Source organism: Ictalurus punctatus, chromosome 9, assembly GCF_001660625.3.
Source record: "Ictalurus punctatus breed USDA103 chromosome 9, Coco_2.0, whole genome shotgun sequence".
In the NCBI taxonomy this organism is placed as follows: Eukaryota; Metazoa; Chordata; class Actinopteri; order Siluriformes; family Ictaluridae; genus Ictalurus; species Ictalurus punctatus.
In genome coordinates, this window is record NC_030424.2 from 8,855,184 (window position 1) to 8,871,070 (window position 15,887).

Here is a 15,887-nt window from a genome sequence, read left to right on the forward strand (position 1 = left end):
CCATAACATTTATTTTATTTTACATTTTTTTTTACTTCAAGCATTTTCTCTAAATTGCAAATTCATCTTGTTTCCTGTTGATTTGTTGGACTGTTTTTCATTATTGCACTGTACTCTATTTAACTGCAGTGCAATTTTACTTCTGGGATAATATCTCTCTCTCTCGCTCTCTCTCTTGCGCTCTCTCTCTCTCTCACTCATTCTCTCTCTCACTCTGCAGATGTGGAGCTGTTATCAGTGGACAGCACCAAGGCCAGCTGCTGGGTGAATCATAAGCTGAGGCAGCACGAGGAGCAGTGGAAGGAGGACGACTGCACTTTCTGCCAGTGTTTGGACGGCGAGCCACACTGCACAGCCATGGTGTGCAAACAGAGTTGCCATAACCCTATCAAGATCCCTGGAGAGTGCTGCCCTTTCTGTGAGGGTAGGAACACACACACACACACACACACACACACACACACACACACACACACACACACACACTACTGGCACATAACATACTGGTGAACAGACAAGTACTTAGTTCACTTCCATTTTAGATGCACACACACACACACACACACACACACACACACACACACACACACACACACACACACACACACACACACACAATTTAATGTTAACACTCAGTCTAACCGAAATTCCCAAACACAAACACACTATCTCCCACTTCCTGTAGTGAGGAAAAATGTCTCAACACCTAATCATTAAGAGACTCAGAGAATGCTAACTATTTAAACATTTCAATGACTGCTGGCTCATAACTGTTTGCATGACCACACACAGTCAAGTGAGAAAGTGTGTTAGTAGCTACAACATCTACAGAGTTACAGTCAGTCCTATTAGCAATCAAAACTGCATTCTTAATTGTGCGTAACAAAGTTTCACTATAAAATGTTTTCTCTTCAGATAACATCTTAATTTAAAAAAAAATCAGACCTAATCCTGTGATTAAATAATGCATTCAACTATAATAAAACGTATTATATGACAGCACTGGAGATATTTTTATTCTGACTGGTCAGAGGGTGTTGATGAATTTTCTATTATAGCAGCTCTGACAGCAATTCCAGCTGTGAGGTTTCAAGAAATGCGCTTTTTCTAATGTGGTATTGTAACTTCCAACACAAGACGTGTATAGAAGATGTGTATCTAGTATTTTTGAAGGAGTCTCTAGTGTCAGCGCTTTGTAACAATCAGAGGTAAAGTTGTTTCCTTACGTTTTTCCATCATGGGGAAAGTCCTTAAGACAGAGGGCTTTGCGGTTTCTTGGTAACTTGAAATTTTTTTTTGTATTAGTAACTTCAAGAGAGAGTAAAAAGACAGAGACTGGTATGGGAACCACGCTGCTATAATGTAAGTGATAATAGAACGTTCCACAGTATTGAATGTAACTATAAAAGGAGAAATAGTATGATGTGTGTCATTCTTTAAAAATACATTTTTAGAATTTACATTTACATTTATTCATTTAGCAGACACTTTTATCCAAAATGACTTACAAATGAGGAAATACAAGCAAAGCGATATATGAAGCGGAGAATAATACAAGTAGTGTTACAATACAAGATTTTTAATTAAGTTATAGAGAAGCAAAGTGTGCAGAGTAGAGGTGTAAGAGCCAGAGTAATTGTATTATTATTTTTTAATAATGTGGGGGTTGGCAGGTTAGGGGTTAGTTAAGAGGTGGGTCTTTAGTTGTTTTTTTGAAGATAGTGACAGATTCTGCGATCCAGATTGAGGTTGGAAGTTCATTCCACCACTGAGGGACAGATAGTGTGAAGGTTCTGGAAAGGGACCTTGAGCCATGCTGAGTAGGCACTACTAAGCGTCGGTCATTAACCAAGTGCAGATTGCGTGAGGGAACGTAAACCTCAAGGAGAGTGTTGAGCTAGGAGGGTGCTGTTCCAGACAAGGTCTTGTACATGAGCATCAAGGCCTTGAATTTGATGCAGGCGGCTACAGGAAGCCAGTGGAGGGAGATGAAGAGGCGTGTGAAATGGGTCCTTTTGGGGTGGTTGAAAACTCCTAGATGTGCTGATATAGGAAAATAATCAACTTCAAGGTGTTAACGGACCTACATATCACAGCACACCAACACTGATTGTTTTTCTATAACAGCATGCCCTCTTGTGTTTTATTCCTTTTTATATCAGATGGTTTCACAGCACTAGTATATAAAGTTTTTCCCTACTCTAAGTCAAATAGCTTTTAGGAAAAGAAAGTGGTCTTACTTTATAGTTCCTTTTATGGCTGGTTTGCCCATTTTGATTCATTTGAAATGTAATCATTGATAATTGAAAAGATTATGGGATATTGCACACAAGATTATGGGATCTTGCACTTTCCATGATGTGAATTTAGTTTAGTATTATTTTTTAGGTTATTTCTTTGCCATTCATTTCTGTGAGGCCAGAGCATTTCATCCACATCACACACATTTTCAACCAATGAAACTGGGGGAAAACATAGCCTGACGCATTTTCCTTGAGCGTGATCTGTAGTCAAGTTCTGCTGTCATATGCTTCCATATACATCCCCAGAAAGAGAAGAAAAGACCAGGATTTAGGACAGAAGAAAATGATGGGAGAAGCATTATTAGGAAATGTGGAATTGGACATTGTCCCAAATCACCACAAATGGGCCTCCGTTTCAGTAGTTCTTGCTCTTGTTCATGTGAAATGAGGATGGCATTGATTTGTTATAAAATAAGGAGTCTTGCTCTATAGTATGCTTCCAAGATGTTATCATTTCGCAGAAAAAAACATGGTTGAGGACATAGTCATGATCATCGAGTTAAATGTTTCCTGCCACTAAAATAATGCCTAATAACAAGCTTTATTAATGACCAAGAAATTTGCAAAGCTTTGGAAAAACCTTTCCCTTTGCTTTCCCTTTAACAGGTCAGTTCAAGAAGAGGCATATAGAGGAGTGTTTATAATTTGGTCAGCAGATGACCTTGACAACCACACATCTTTACTGACTCATTCAAATGACCGTGAGAATGATTTAAAAATAAAACAGTGACACAGCGGTGGATGAAGCAGTCAACATATTTTTGGCACAACTCTTATCTCATGTCTTTGTAGTCTTCTGCTTTACCTGTCCTCTCACTTTCTACAATTTCTCTCTACTCTTCCACAAGCATACATCATTTTCTTATACGTCTTCTTCTCACCACTCTGTCTCAAAGCTCTACCACTGTTTGTTCAGACTCCAGTGCATTTAAAGCTGACTCTTCTTATATACATGGCAACATTTTGAGAGGTGTGTGAAAAGATGTTGCAAATTGCACCTCTTGTCAATTGGGATAATAAAGCACACAACACATCAGCTTGGTGGTAAAAGTAAATAGTTACGTGAATGTGTAATGACATGAACAAAAAAGTTTTGTTTGCTGTGCTTTTTGTGATTTTATGTGGAAACTAAAATTATTTCAGGAGTTTTAGGAGTTTTAGGATATTGTTTATATATAAAATTTGTGTAAAATTTTCTTGTATTTCTACATCTGGATTTCTGTAAAGCTGCTTTGTGATAATGTCTTCTTTTTTTTTTTAGAGCTCTAGACAAATACAGTATAATTAAATGGAGTTTGAACACATTTGTAATGTACACTAATAATACATACAGTACATTCTTAAACACTGTACTGTATGTATTATTAGTGGTGACCATGATGATTATTGGTTTTTTAGAATCAATGTTTGAGTTTGAGACCAACTTATTTCTCTTGTTTAACTACTACACATGTGCATGCAATGAAAATTGGAGAAGGTTTTCTGTATACAATATTCTGCTGTCAGATTTCCAGCCTTCCAGACTTACGGCTTAGAGAGTGTTCAGAAGAGCTGGCATCATCTACGTTTGGCATAAACAGTTAATATGAGCATAGCAAATAAGTCACGTCTTGATGTAGTTCATGATGTTTCTGTATAGCTCTGTTTAAATAAATACATAAAAGACAGTGTAATCCTTTTAAGGGAACTGCATGAGTAATGTCTCACCTTTCTATAGCTTGTTAGTGATCCAGTGCCACCAGCATGAATGTTTCTCCTCACAACTCATTAAAGCACGCCTGCAGGCATTCCTTAGACTGCAGAATCTTTGCTCTTTATAGGTCTAACCGTCAAAATGGAACCCAACCTACCTTCTTTAACAGGAGAATATTGTTGTACGGGAACATAATTAGTTACAGCTCCTTTTGGTTTTCTGCCTGCCAGCATGGAGAGGCATTAGTGGGTTGCACACGTGCCATCACAGCGGTGCTGCCCACGAAAACCACCCCTCAAGCTGAGGGTCTCATTTTGACATCATATAAATACCAACAGATGTGATGTCAGTATTTTAACAGGAGAGTTGACTGTAAAATTTGAACTACTGTAAGAGGCTGTTCATTCATCAAAGTTTTCAGATTTGTAGAATCACTGTGAGATAATCGCATCTGCATTTATCCCTAATCACTAAAACCTGGAAAGTGCTGCTGCCAGTGATGTTAGCATTTATACATGAATCTTATCACAAAATTGATGTTTGGAAAGTTATGCACATCGGACAGACAGCTGAGTTTGTGATAAGTACTGCTGCCTGGAAATGACAAAATTGGGCATGTGAAACAGTGTGATCTTTGTCTTTACTGAGTGCAATTACATATAGCTTTACTACTAGCAATGCTACTAAATGTGGAAATTTGTTTACTGGCATACACAGACAAAGTTTTATCATATCTGAACCTCTAAATTACTATTTAATTTACATAATTAATTTCACACTCCGTTTGGACCATATCCTGAAGATTATTTAAGAAAACTTTATTTCTTCAAGCTTTCCAATTACCACCCAATCTCCAACTCTCTTTCTATCTCAGATTTTGGATAAAGTTGTTTTCCAACCATTTTTTTTTTATTTATTTATTTTTATATGAAAGAATACCAAAGCAATAATGTGTTTCAGTCAGCATCTAAGTATAGAATCAGCACTGGCTAATGTGGTCAGTGACATACTGCTTGCTTCAAATTGTGAATATGCTTCTGTTTTAGTACTGTTAAACACAGCATTTGACACTTTGATTTTTATCTTGAATTTCATCTTGAATGTCCATTACATTTTAAATTAAAATAATAATGATACATGATAGTATGTGTGTGTGTTTGGTTTTAGTTTCTCCCAGGTTCTTTAAGGGTAAGGAAGTTCAGCAAATACTTTTAATGTGTACTGTCTGAATGTGAAGATCCTTTTTCTCTCAAGAAGCATTAGTATCTAATTATTTTCTCATATGTTCTTTCAGAGCCTTCATATGAGACTGTAAGCCCATTACTGTGTCCTCCACTTGAAAACTGCTCTCTGTCAGGACATGACTGTCCTTTTGGCTTTCAGCAGGACCACAATGGCTGTCTACTCTGCCAGTGTCTTGGCAGTAAGTAAATTCCTGACCTCCCACATGACACCTAGGCTCTCTTTATCAAATCATATGCATGTTCAGATCTCTACTTTGAAGTCGGTATATACATTATATGGGCAAAAGTATGCGGTAATCTGAAAATCCCACTCGTATGTAGTTCTACCCCCAAACTGTTGCCACGAGGTTGGCAGCACACAATTGCACAATATATAGAATGTCTTTGTGTGCTGTAGCATTAAGATTTCCTTTCACTGGAACTAAGGGGCCCAAGCCTGTTCCAGCATGACAGTGCCTCTGTGCACAAAGCGAGGTTCATGAAGACATGGTTCGCCAAGATTGGAGTAGAAGAACTCAAGTGGTTTGCACGTAGCCCTGGCATCAAACCAACTGAACACCTTTGGGATGAACTGGAATGCAGGCTGCACCCCAGGCCTCCTCACCCGACACCAGTTCCTGACCTCACTAATGCTCTTGTGCCTGAATGAGCAAACAGCTACACTCCAAGATCTACTGCAAAGCCTTCCCAAAAGATTGGAGGTTATTACAACAGGACAGGGGGTACTAAATCTGGACTGGGATGATCTAAAAGCACATGAGATTTATGGTCAGGTGTCCACAAACTTTTGGCCATATAGTGTAGTTTTATGTATAGGGAATATCCACAGTAAATTATCTAATTTTCAGAGACCTTGTAACTTAGTGTTAGTCCATAAATTCAGTAAAGCAATCATGTACAGAATAAAAGAATAGCTAATCTGAGATGTTCCCTCTACTACTTTAGATATTGCCTGATAGCATAGAGAACATTTGTTGATGGTCCGCTTTCAAAAAGCACATGTTTCTGCAAGTACCAGTGGTGTGCAATACAAGTAAACGCTTAGGCAGTCTTTAGATGTTTAGAAGACTTTTTAGAAGATTTTTTCAGGAAAAAGCATATACCTTTAGAGGTAATATTCCATTGCCTCTATAGGGCAATGCTCAGGACAACTGATTTACTTACATTGTAAGCTCCCTGGACAAAAAAAATGTCTCGTGTAATTTCTGTCGTAGTACTTGGTTACTCCTCGCCATGCCATAACAGTGCCAGTCCTGTCAGAGTATGCCTATGCACTGAGATAGTTCCTGTCAATTTTAGCTCGCTGTCTGAGTTTGTGGGTTCCTATTTAGTTTTATCTGCCATTCCAAATAATCCAACTAGTTTTCTAAGGAACTGAGGTCCAGTGATTTTGCAAGCCAGTCAAAGTGTTGCAGTGTTTCATCATTCTCATCGAACAAGTCACACACAGATTTGGCCCAACACGCCCAGGATCATGGGAGTGATATGTTATGTTCTGCTTGGACTTGAAGCACAAAAGGCAACCTTATAGTCTAACAAATCTGATAATACATTGGTTTTATGCTAATTTATTTTCATTTACTGTACTGCTTTAGGCAGATATGACTCATTTTTGTCTTATTATCTATGTAAACCTGTAGGCTTATCATATAACCTTTGATGAAGTGCAACCTTTTTGGCTGTTTCAGATGATTCTTGCCCCAAACTCTCCAGCTACTGCAACAAGCAGTGTCCCATGGGATATGAGAAGGATGACTACGGTTGTGAAGTATGTGAGTGCAGCACTCCCTCCGAGTGTAGACTTCTGACCTGCAGAAAGACCTGCCCCTATGGCTATGTGTAAGTCTACTGATGCCTCAGATTGTTTCCTTGGTCCAGTCTAGATATGTTTTCCCCTATCTCTAATCATTGTAAGATATATCTCTGCTGCTGGGGATGGTCCTACATGGATACCTTAAAGTGTATGCACAGTGTATGCCCAAGATTTACCCTTGCTTCAGTGCATAATTTTACTTGGATACCATAGACGTGAACCTAAAAAGTTCTTCTGTACCCTGATGCTCATATTGAACATGCTTTCAACACAATAAGTTCTGTATGACCATTTAGTGTAGAGTAATGATTTAGAATCGCATCTGGTGTCACCCTGAAGAGGATGGGTTCACTTTTGAGTCTGGTTCCTCTCAAGGTTTCTTCCTCATGTTGTCTTAGGGAGTTTTTTGACCAGAGTGTAATCCACTAAACCTTCTTGTACTGTTTTACATTTACTCTTCTAAAACTGTATACTGTAATGATTTATAATCCCACTATCTAGCATCACCCAGAAGAGGATGGGTTCCCTTTTGAGTTGGGTTCCATTCAATTTTTCTTCATGTTGTCTTATTGATAAAAAAAAATATATATATATATATATATATATATATATATATATATATATATATATATATATATATATATATATATATAAATTTCTTAATTTCACATTCAACTCAAAATCTGGAAGCTCTAGTCTCTACTACTCACCTCTAAGCAAATTCATCAAGCATCTCCGTGTTTCAAAACAACAACTACTTTGTATCACAATTTAGTGTCTTGAGTGAAAGTCCTCTGGTATTTAAACCATGCTCTGAGGAGGCTCTTCTGGAGATGGGAATGGTGGGATATTCACTGAGTGCCAGTGACTGCCTCAGGGGAGGATACAAGCAGGAAGCACAGGCTTCGTCCCACACTGAGATGCCGTTTTCTGGGAATCCCTTAATAAACCAGAGTACATTTAGCCTTCTGTCCAGCTGTCTCTTCTGCTTATATGTTTATACTGGCCCATGAAGAGACAAGGGTTTGCTTTGAATATGTTTGTTGTTTTGAGGTTTCATGCGTTTGATGCTTCTGTGACCTCTCCAAAAATTATACATGAAACCACAAGTACTTGGAAATGAATACTATAAAAAGACCAGTGGTAATTCTTTTACCTAATAGTTCAGAAAATGGGCATTGGAAGGTCATTAGGGCTTCAATTGCCTGTTGCATGCTGATAGCAAATGAGAAACATGGTCCAGCACTGGCTCACACTTAATGCTTCATTTAGCCCACTTACCACCATGAACTTTGAAATCTGCATCTAACTCCTACAACAAAGCCACAACTCAGCCTTGATCAGACCGCGTGTTAGAGCAAAGCTTACAGCTGGTCACTTGTGAGTATTGCTTGCATTTGGGTCATTTTTGGCCCAGATTCCCAATGCCATTAAAAACCTGAAGTGTGGCTGCTTACCCTTTGGCCCAAAATACTCTTGCCGTTGACTTAAGAGGCCTAAGCACAACTGAAATAGGCCCAGAATCTTCTGCTTTCTGGAAAGATGAGCCTCAATAGCAGGACTTTGACAGTATAGTCAAACTGAAAAATGTAAGGTCTAGTGTGCATCATAGTGTGCAAAGGGCAAGTTGTTTGAACTAAACATTTGGCACAGTGCAGCTCCCCGGGGCTCTGAACAATAGGGGACTTAAATCGTTTCCCCTTCTCAGTGGAACTAAAATATCATCTGATCTGACAGGCTGTAACAGGGCCATTGGAAGAGGCATGATGGAATTTGTCGAGCCAGCAATAGTCCCTGGTGAAATTCCACAGCCCGCCTTTAAACAAAGCCTGTTTCAAAAGGTCACAGGACGACCTGTTTCTGTGTTTGTACACCGTGAGTTTCCACTGTCCACTAACTTAATACTTAGTTTCAGCAAAAACGCACTACTACCGCACCAACCTGCATATAGTGTACAAATGGGTGCTGTTCCTGAAGGTGTTGAAATGACAGATAACATAATTAGGCTAGACTAATGAAATTAAGAAATCAATGTATTGGAAGTATTGGAAGAAATGTGAGAAGAAATAAGGTCAAGGAGATTTACTTTAACATACAAAGCAATAAATGGGTGAATGAGGACCAAATGAGTGACATACTGTACATACATAGAGACAGATTTGTCATGATTATATATAAAATCATGTCAGACAAAAATAAAAAATGCATGGTGGAGGTGTGTTTCTTTTACACAAATGTTACACAACAGAATATACAGTTTCTTATCTGAACAGCTGTAAGAAATAGATGAATTGTATAGTTAAGGGGACTGGGAAGACTGTATGCTTTGTTAGTGATGGAATTGCATGTGCACCACATGGATCTTGCAAAATTCAGGGTGCTGCTTTTATCTGGATTCTTCAAAGAGAAGTAATATAGTAGGGAAGAAAGCAGAACCATATGCCCTGGTGTTTTCGGGCTTGACCATCTGGCTTTGTGGTCTCTCCAGTGTACCTTTTTATAATTAGCAGCTGGGCACAGAGAGTTGTTATTGCCTTGTATGCTCATGTACACAGATTTCTCAGAAGCTGTCGATTCTTAAAGGAAGGACCAATGGGAATGGATGAAATTATGAACATTATAAAAGTTCTTGTACTATGTGAGCATCATTGTGTAACTGTACACCCATTGTGAGATTTTACATTGTTCCCTGAGGAGACTGGGCTCAGTGCATGACTAGTTGGATCATTCTTGGCTTGATTTCCAAAAGTCCTATCAGTTACATTCGATCACTTGGGCTTGCTAGATAACACACCTGCTGACAATTTAGGTGGATTTTTAGCTTGCAGGGGGCATGCTGCAGCATGTGAGATGTAAGAAACTGGTGAGTGTTTGTCATGAAAGGCAACTAAAGGCTAAATATGTAAGATAGGGATGTAATGCAGGAGTGTTTAATATATTATATATATAATAAGGGGGGGGTATCTCTAAGATACTCTTTATACCCAATCATGTTACTGACCTGTTTCCATTTAACCTAATTAGTTGCAAAATGTTCCTCCAGCAGTTTCTTTTTAGTAACACTTACTCTTCCAGCTTTTTGTTGCCCCTGTCCCAATTTTTTGAGATGTGTTGCTGCCATAAAATTCAAAATTATCTTATTTTTTCCTTAAAATGGTACATTTACTCAGTTTAAACATCTGATATGTTTTCTATGTTCTATTGTGAATAACATATGGATTTATGAGATTTGCAAATCATTGCATTCTGTTATTATATACATTTTACACAGTGTATGAACACCAGGCAAACTGGTGTAAACTGGACTAATGTTAGTTTCCTACCTTAATAATGTGATTGTAATTCCACAGGAGAAATAAACATGGCTGTGAGATGTGTCGCTGCATTAAGTGTCCCCCCTTCACATGTGACAAGCAGTGTAGTGATGGCTATAAGCAGAACAGAAAAGGCTGCAACATCTGCCTCTGCAAAGGTGAGTGATTGGGTAAAGCCTCAAGTTGCTGATCTATTTATTAAGTGTTATTAGATATTATTATTATTATTATTATTATTATTATTAGTAGTAGTAGTAGTAGTAGTATTATTATTCATAATAATAATAATAATAATAATAATAATAATAATAATAATAATAATAATAATATTAGGAGTTGTTGAAGAAATACTTCACATCAAGCCCACTCCAAAAAATTTTTTTTTTCCCCTCTTGGTCACTTTAATTAATTAGAATGAGCTAAAGTAACATGATTTTTGAACATTTTATCACAACTTAATTTCATTGTGTTCAATCCACCTAATATATTTAAAACTGAAGTTTACTTAATTCATTTGTGTTAAAACTAGGCTACATGAATCATTTTTGCTGACGTAACTAACTGGACAATGGATCTGTAGTTCCCAGCATGCTTTGCAAGGAGAGTAAATTTAGGGATTAAGTGTAATTTTATGTGGTTTTCAGTACAGGGAAAGACATTATTGTTTGTTTTTCCATTATGTTTTGAAGGAGTTTCTGTAATGTTTTTGAATTTTGTGGTTACCATTGTGCTGAAGAGTGGCGCTTGTGCTTAGACTGTGGCACTCGGTGATCTATACTAATGTCAGTACTGACCCCAGTTTTTTCTTATTTGTTCATTATTCATTATATACATTTTGTATAATGATGAATGAAACTCCTTGATTAAACATAAGAAAATTAATTAAACCAGTAAATTAATAACAAATTAAGTTGGACCAACATAAGAAAATTTAGCTTGACAGAACGTAATTAAAGTTAATTAAACATAATAGAGTAAATTAATTTGACCCAAACCAACTAAATTGTGATGATCCAACTAATCTGATTTATTTTGAATGAACTAAATTAAATTGCGTGCAAAAACTTTGTTTAATTAAATTAAGTAAGAGTAATGAATTCATTTTTTGAGTGCATGCTTGTTATCATTATATGCAGTTTAACTGAAATGTTTGGCAGGTTTATTGGGTGAAGCCTCAAATTATATATTACATACCAAATGAATGTAGAGAACTTTCTGAAGCCTGTCTATGATTGTGAACCATCTAATAGGTTTGAATGCATGATCACTAGATATCAATTTAAGTAAATTATATATGCATTATGAGAGTTTACAGTAAAAACATGCCACATTTATTTTCTTTATCAGAATGGGAACTTGAGTGCGTGGCCATAATGCAGCAATTCTCATTTCCAGGTTATGATATGGTGTCTACAATTGCAAAAAGTTATGCATTGCATTGTTTGTTGCATTGCAGTGGCCGATACGGTACAGCGATAAGTATTTTCTTTCAAAGATATAGAGATGAGTGTTTTGTTTCAAAGTACACGTGGAAAGGTTTAAATCACATCTTAAAAGTTTCTCTGTGAGAAAGAGATCTGTACTGGAACGATGACTGGTTCTTTTCAGCCGGCACCATTAAAGTGTCCGTTTTTTTGTGTGTGTGTGTGTTTTTTTTTAACAGGTTTTTTTTTTTAAGTAAATGGAATAATGAAAACAACTCTGAGTTTCTGACGCTTTAAAAGAAAGCGCATTTTAACAGTAATTTAATTTTTTTATAATTTTTTTTTTTTAATTATTATTTTTTTTAAATAAATTAAATTTAATTTAATTTATTCTTATGCTGCAGTTCAGGACATACATTATTCCCAATGTTCTCATTCAAGTGTAGACTTGAGTAGCAAAGTGTGGCTATTTTGAAACATCTAGATCAGTTCGCTGTCCTTTCTTCCTGTTAATAAATAAATGCCTATTTTGGGACATGAAACAAACAAACGCATGTCCGGGCCAGGGACTTGGTTTACATGGCACCGGCGTGCAAATAAGTATTCTCAAAATATGTGTTGTTTCAGTTGAAGTAAAAAAAAAATGTAGGACCTATTTTGGGTCAAAAATAAATAGATGTCATTATTTGCAAAAACAATCAAAAAACACTACAAATTCATGAGTTTCTCAGTGGTAACACAGCGTTGAATAGAGCACAGCTTATGCCAGAAAAAAATCCGCCTCCAGCCCTCTTAAAATATTTAAACAATTTTAATGTGTGTTTTCTGTTCAGAGAGTGAGCATAGTGTTAGCACTACCACTTCTCCTCCAGTGTACAGCCACTGTCTGACCGCAAATGGCCAGCAGTTTGAAGAGGCTGAGAGCTGGCATGACGGCTGCAGGGACTGTTACTGCCATTCTGGACGTGAGATGTGTGTCCTCATCTCCTGCCCTGCACCCAGCTGCACAAATCCTGTGCTCAGGCCACACCAGTGCTGTCCCAGCTGTGAGGGTATGTACAAACCACTGCAAAACCTTGTCACTTACATTAGTGTCAGAATGATTTATTAGTGTAATGATGGATTTAGTAGAGTTGTAAGGTGAGCACACAGCAATTTCAAGTCAGTTCTTGATAGTTGGTGGTTTACAAGTCATTGCAAGCACATTTTAATTTCTGCCGTCCTATCCTTAACGTGATGTTTTATTTGGCTGTGGATGTTATAGCAGTATAATTGAGCATGTCCTTCAGATTTTAGCAAAAAAATAAATAAATAAAAAAGACTCAGCTTTTCTTGGAGCTCTTTGAAAATATAGTATTAAATGTTTCTAACGTTTCTTAAAATCTTCTTAAAAAGCTGCTACAAAGAGCTAAAAGTAAGAGATCAGAAAAATTCTTAAGACTGCTTTGCTATGAATCACTGAGTTTTTTCCGATTTAATTTCAGTGTTGTTGTTGCAGTGTGTGGTAAATTCATTAATAAATTACACTGCACACTGCCATATTACAAAAAAAAATTGTAAACTCAAAATGAAAATGTTGCTGATTTTAAACATAAAAATTGTTGACATACAACTTGGCTATGAACAGTAAGGTCTGAGACCACTAGTGAAAATGCTTCTGTTTGGCTTTCTTTTTCAATTTTACACAAAGGTTTTCAATACAAATGTTATCAGCTATAACTTGAGTGAAAAGCAGAATCTTAGAAATAGTGGTTAGCAGGCTTGCCTCGCACCTCCAGGGTTGGGGGGGTTCGAATCCCACCTCCGCCCTGTGTGTGTGTGGAGTTTGCGTTTTCTCCCTGTGCTTTGGACATTTCCTCCTGCAGTCCAAAGACATGCGCTGTAGGCTGACTGGCATTTCCAAATTGCCATAGCATATGAATGCATGTGCAGTTGTGCCCTGTGATGGGTTGGCACTCCATCCATGGTGTCCCCTGCCTTGTGCTCCATGTTCACTGGGATAGGCTCCAGGCTCCCACGCAACCCTGTGTAGGATAAGCAGCATGGAAAATGGATGGATGACATTGTGCACTTGAGCTTGCACAGACTCTAAAAGTTTGTGTGAAAACTTACGATCCATTTTAAATCAAATCCATCGGTATATTGTAAATATGACCTTGTGTACAAAGCAATTAACATTGCCAGTATCACAAATTTGCTTACATTTAAATAGGGACCTAGAAATAGTGCAGATTCTTGAATATTGAATAGTCAATATGTTACACATTTTCCTCAAAATTCTAAAACCTTCTGTTTATTTCCAGTTTTAAATAAACAGAAAGAAATCCAAGATTTTGAATGTTCTCAGACTGTAATTGAACTAGAGTACAAATTGTACACCGCTGTTAATATTAAGTGACAATACCCTATTGTATAATCATGGCATTGTGATTAGTGAACATGTAGGAAACATGTTGAATTAATGGATGTACGGTCTGAAGGGCTTTTATTGTTTGATATTCAACTTGACACACAGATGATAGACATACCACCTGCATTTTAAGTAGTGGACAGTCAAAAAGTCTTCTGTAAATCATGAACTTCGAAGGTGCTGTGTAACTTCTCATAGTAGATGAGGCGATTCTTTTAGCTTTAATATGTTCCCAGATGTGTTCACACCTGTTTTATACCTAATTCTCCATTGCCCTTTTATTTTATTTTATTTTTTTTACAGTTGGCAAAATAGTGAATCACAAAGCAAACACGCCACACCTATAAGCTATGCCAGCCGCTATGGGCAACTAACTGACCAGAAAGTGGTGGAATGAACCTCACCAAATCAAAACATCACCTGCCCTTAACCAAACTCCAATATCATTCATATTTCCCCCCAAAATGCCAAAAAGCTACCTAGCATGCGACTTTTTGAGACATCTTGCTAGACGCTGGAGACTGTTTCACTGTCTCTGAATGTGCTAGTATGTGAGGAAAGTTACAAAAATGCCTGGCAAAAAAATGTTCAGTCTGGAAAAAGGCAAAAGAATGCCAAGAGCCTAAAAATGAGTTGAAATGAAGTAACACAACTCATTTCCTTTAATACTACCTGGCAGTATTTAAGATTGAACTTGATGTACTTGGTTAACTTTTGTAAGTACAACATAACTAAACATTTACTAACCAATACTAACCAATACTAAATTCTCTGGGTTTGATTCAGAGGAGTTAGGCAGTGGTCGTCCTGAGGGAATGGACATGGTGGTTTGCCAAGCTCCTGGAGACGAGCTGTATGTGGAAGGCGATACTTGGAACCTGGACGAATGCACCCGCTGTACCTGCAGGCAGGGCAGAGTGCTGTGTGACACAGAAGTATGTCCCCCTGCCCTTTGCCAGACACCAACCTGGACCAAAGGGACCTGCTGCCACATCTGCCAAGGTATCTTTCCATTCTGGAAACAATTCTAGGCTTCTTTTCTAAAACACCTTAAATGCAGGTATAGTCTTCAGATAAGATGAAAGAACACTGATTGTAAACAGATGGTACCACACCCGCACCCCTCACTGGGGAACTTCTATTTTTCCCCAGTTGCACATGTATGCAGCAAATGGTAGTGAAGAATGGTTTAAGTCCATATGATGTATAGCAAGGCTCAGAAAGTTAGAATTTTATTACCATACTTCTGCAGGCAAGTGGTTTGATGGGTGAGAGGCATCAGCTCACTAGATGTGTACTTTAATATGTCCCCCGCACCAATAAATCCACCGACCCACACTGGATGCCTTTACATGGCCACCCTAGTGAAAGAAATGTGGCGGGTTGGTTTTTTAATTTGGTTCCCCACTTTGTGATCTCCTTCAGAAAGCCTGTAACACTGTCTTGTCAATGAATTAAACAACTAAACATGATTTGGTTTGAGGCTCCAACCCCAAATCAGACTTGGATGAATGCCTGAGAACCATTTCTACTGGTCATTTTATAGAAGGAAAAACACAGTGTAATCTTTCCAGAGGTGTACCCATGTCCCATGTACAGAAAATATTCCAATCTGAATAGGCCTCATAATGCATCTAAATGCAGACTGTCAAATGTCAGACTTTGACTGTCAATCAAATTTAAGCT

General features: G+C 37.7%; 1 protein-coding gene across 1 annotated transcript in view; it reads left to right on the forward strand.

Moving 5' to 3' along the window:
- The window catches only part of LOC108269994 (cysteine-rich motor neuron 1 protein), a 64,905-nt gene that overhangs the window by 43,330 nt on the left and 5,688 nt on the right, over positions 1 to 15,887 (forward strand). Inside the window, exons 6-11 of the mRNA XM_053682450.1 lie at positions 221 to 424; positions 5,291 to 5,419; positions 6,929 to 7,079; positions 10,404 to 10,525; positions 12,625 to 12,843; positions 14,988 to 15,203. Coding sequence (XP_053538425.1) covers positions 221 to 424; positions 5,291 to 5,419; positions 6,929 to 7,079; positions 10,404 to 10,525; positions 12,625 to 12,843; positions 14,988 to 15,203 — 1,041 coding nt within the window. The remainder of the gene's footprint in view (positions 1 to 220; positions 425 to 5,290; positions 5,420 to 6,928; positions 7,080 to 10,403; positions 10,526 to 12,624; positions 12,844 to 14,987; positions 15,204 to 15,887) is intronic.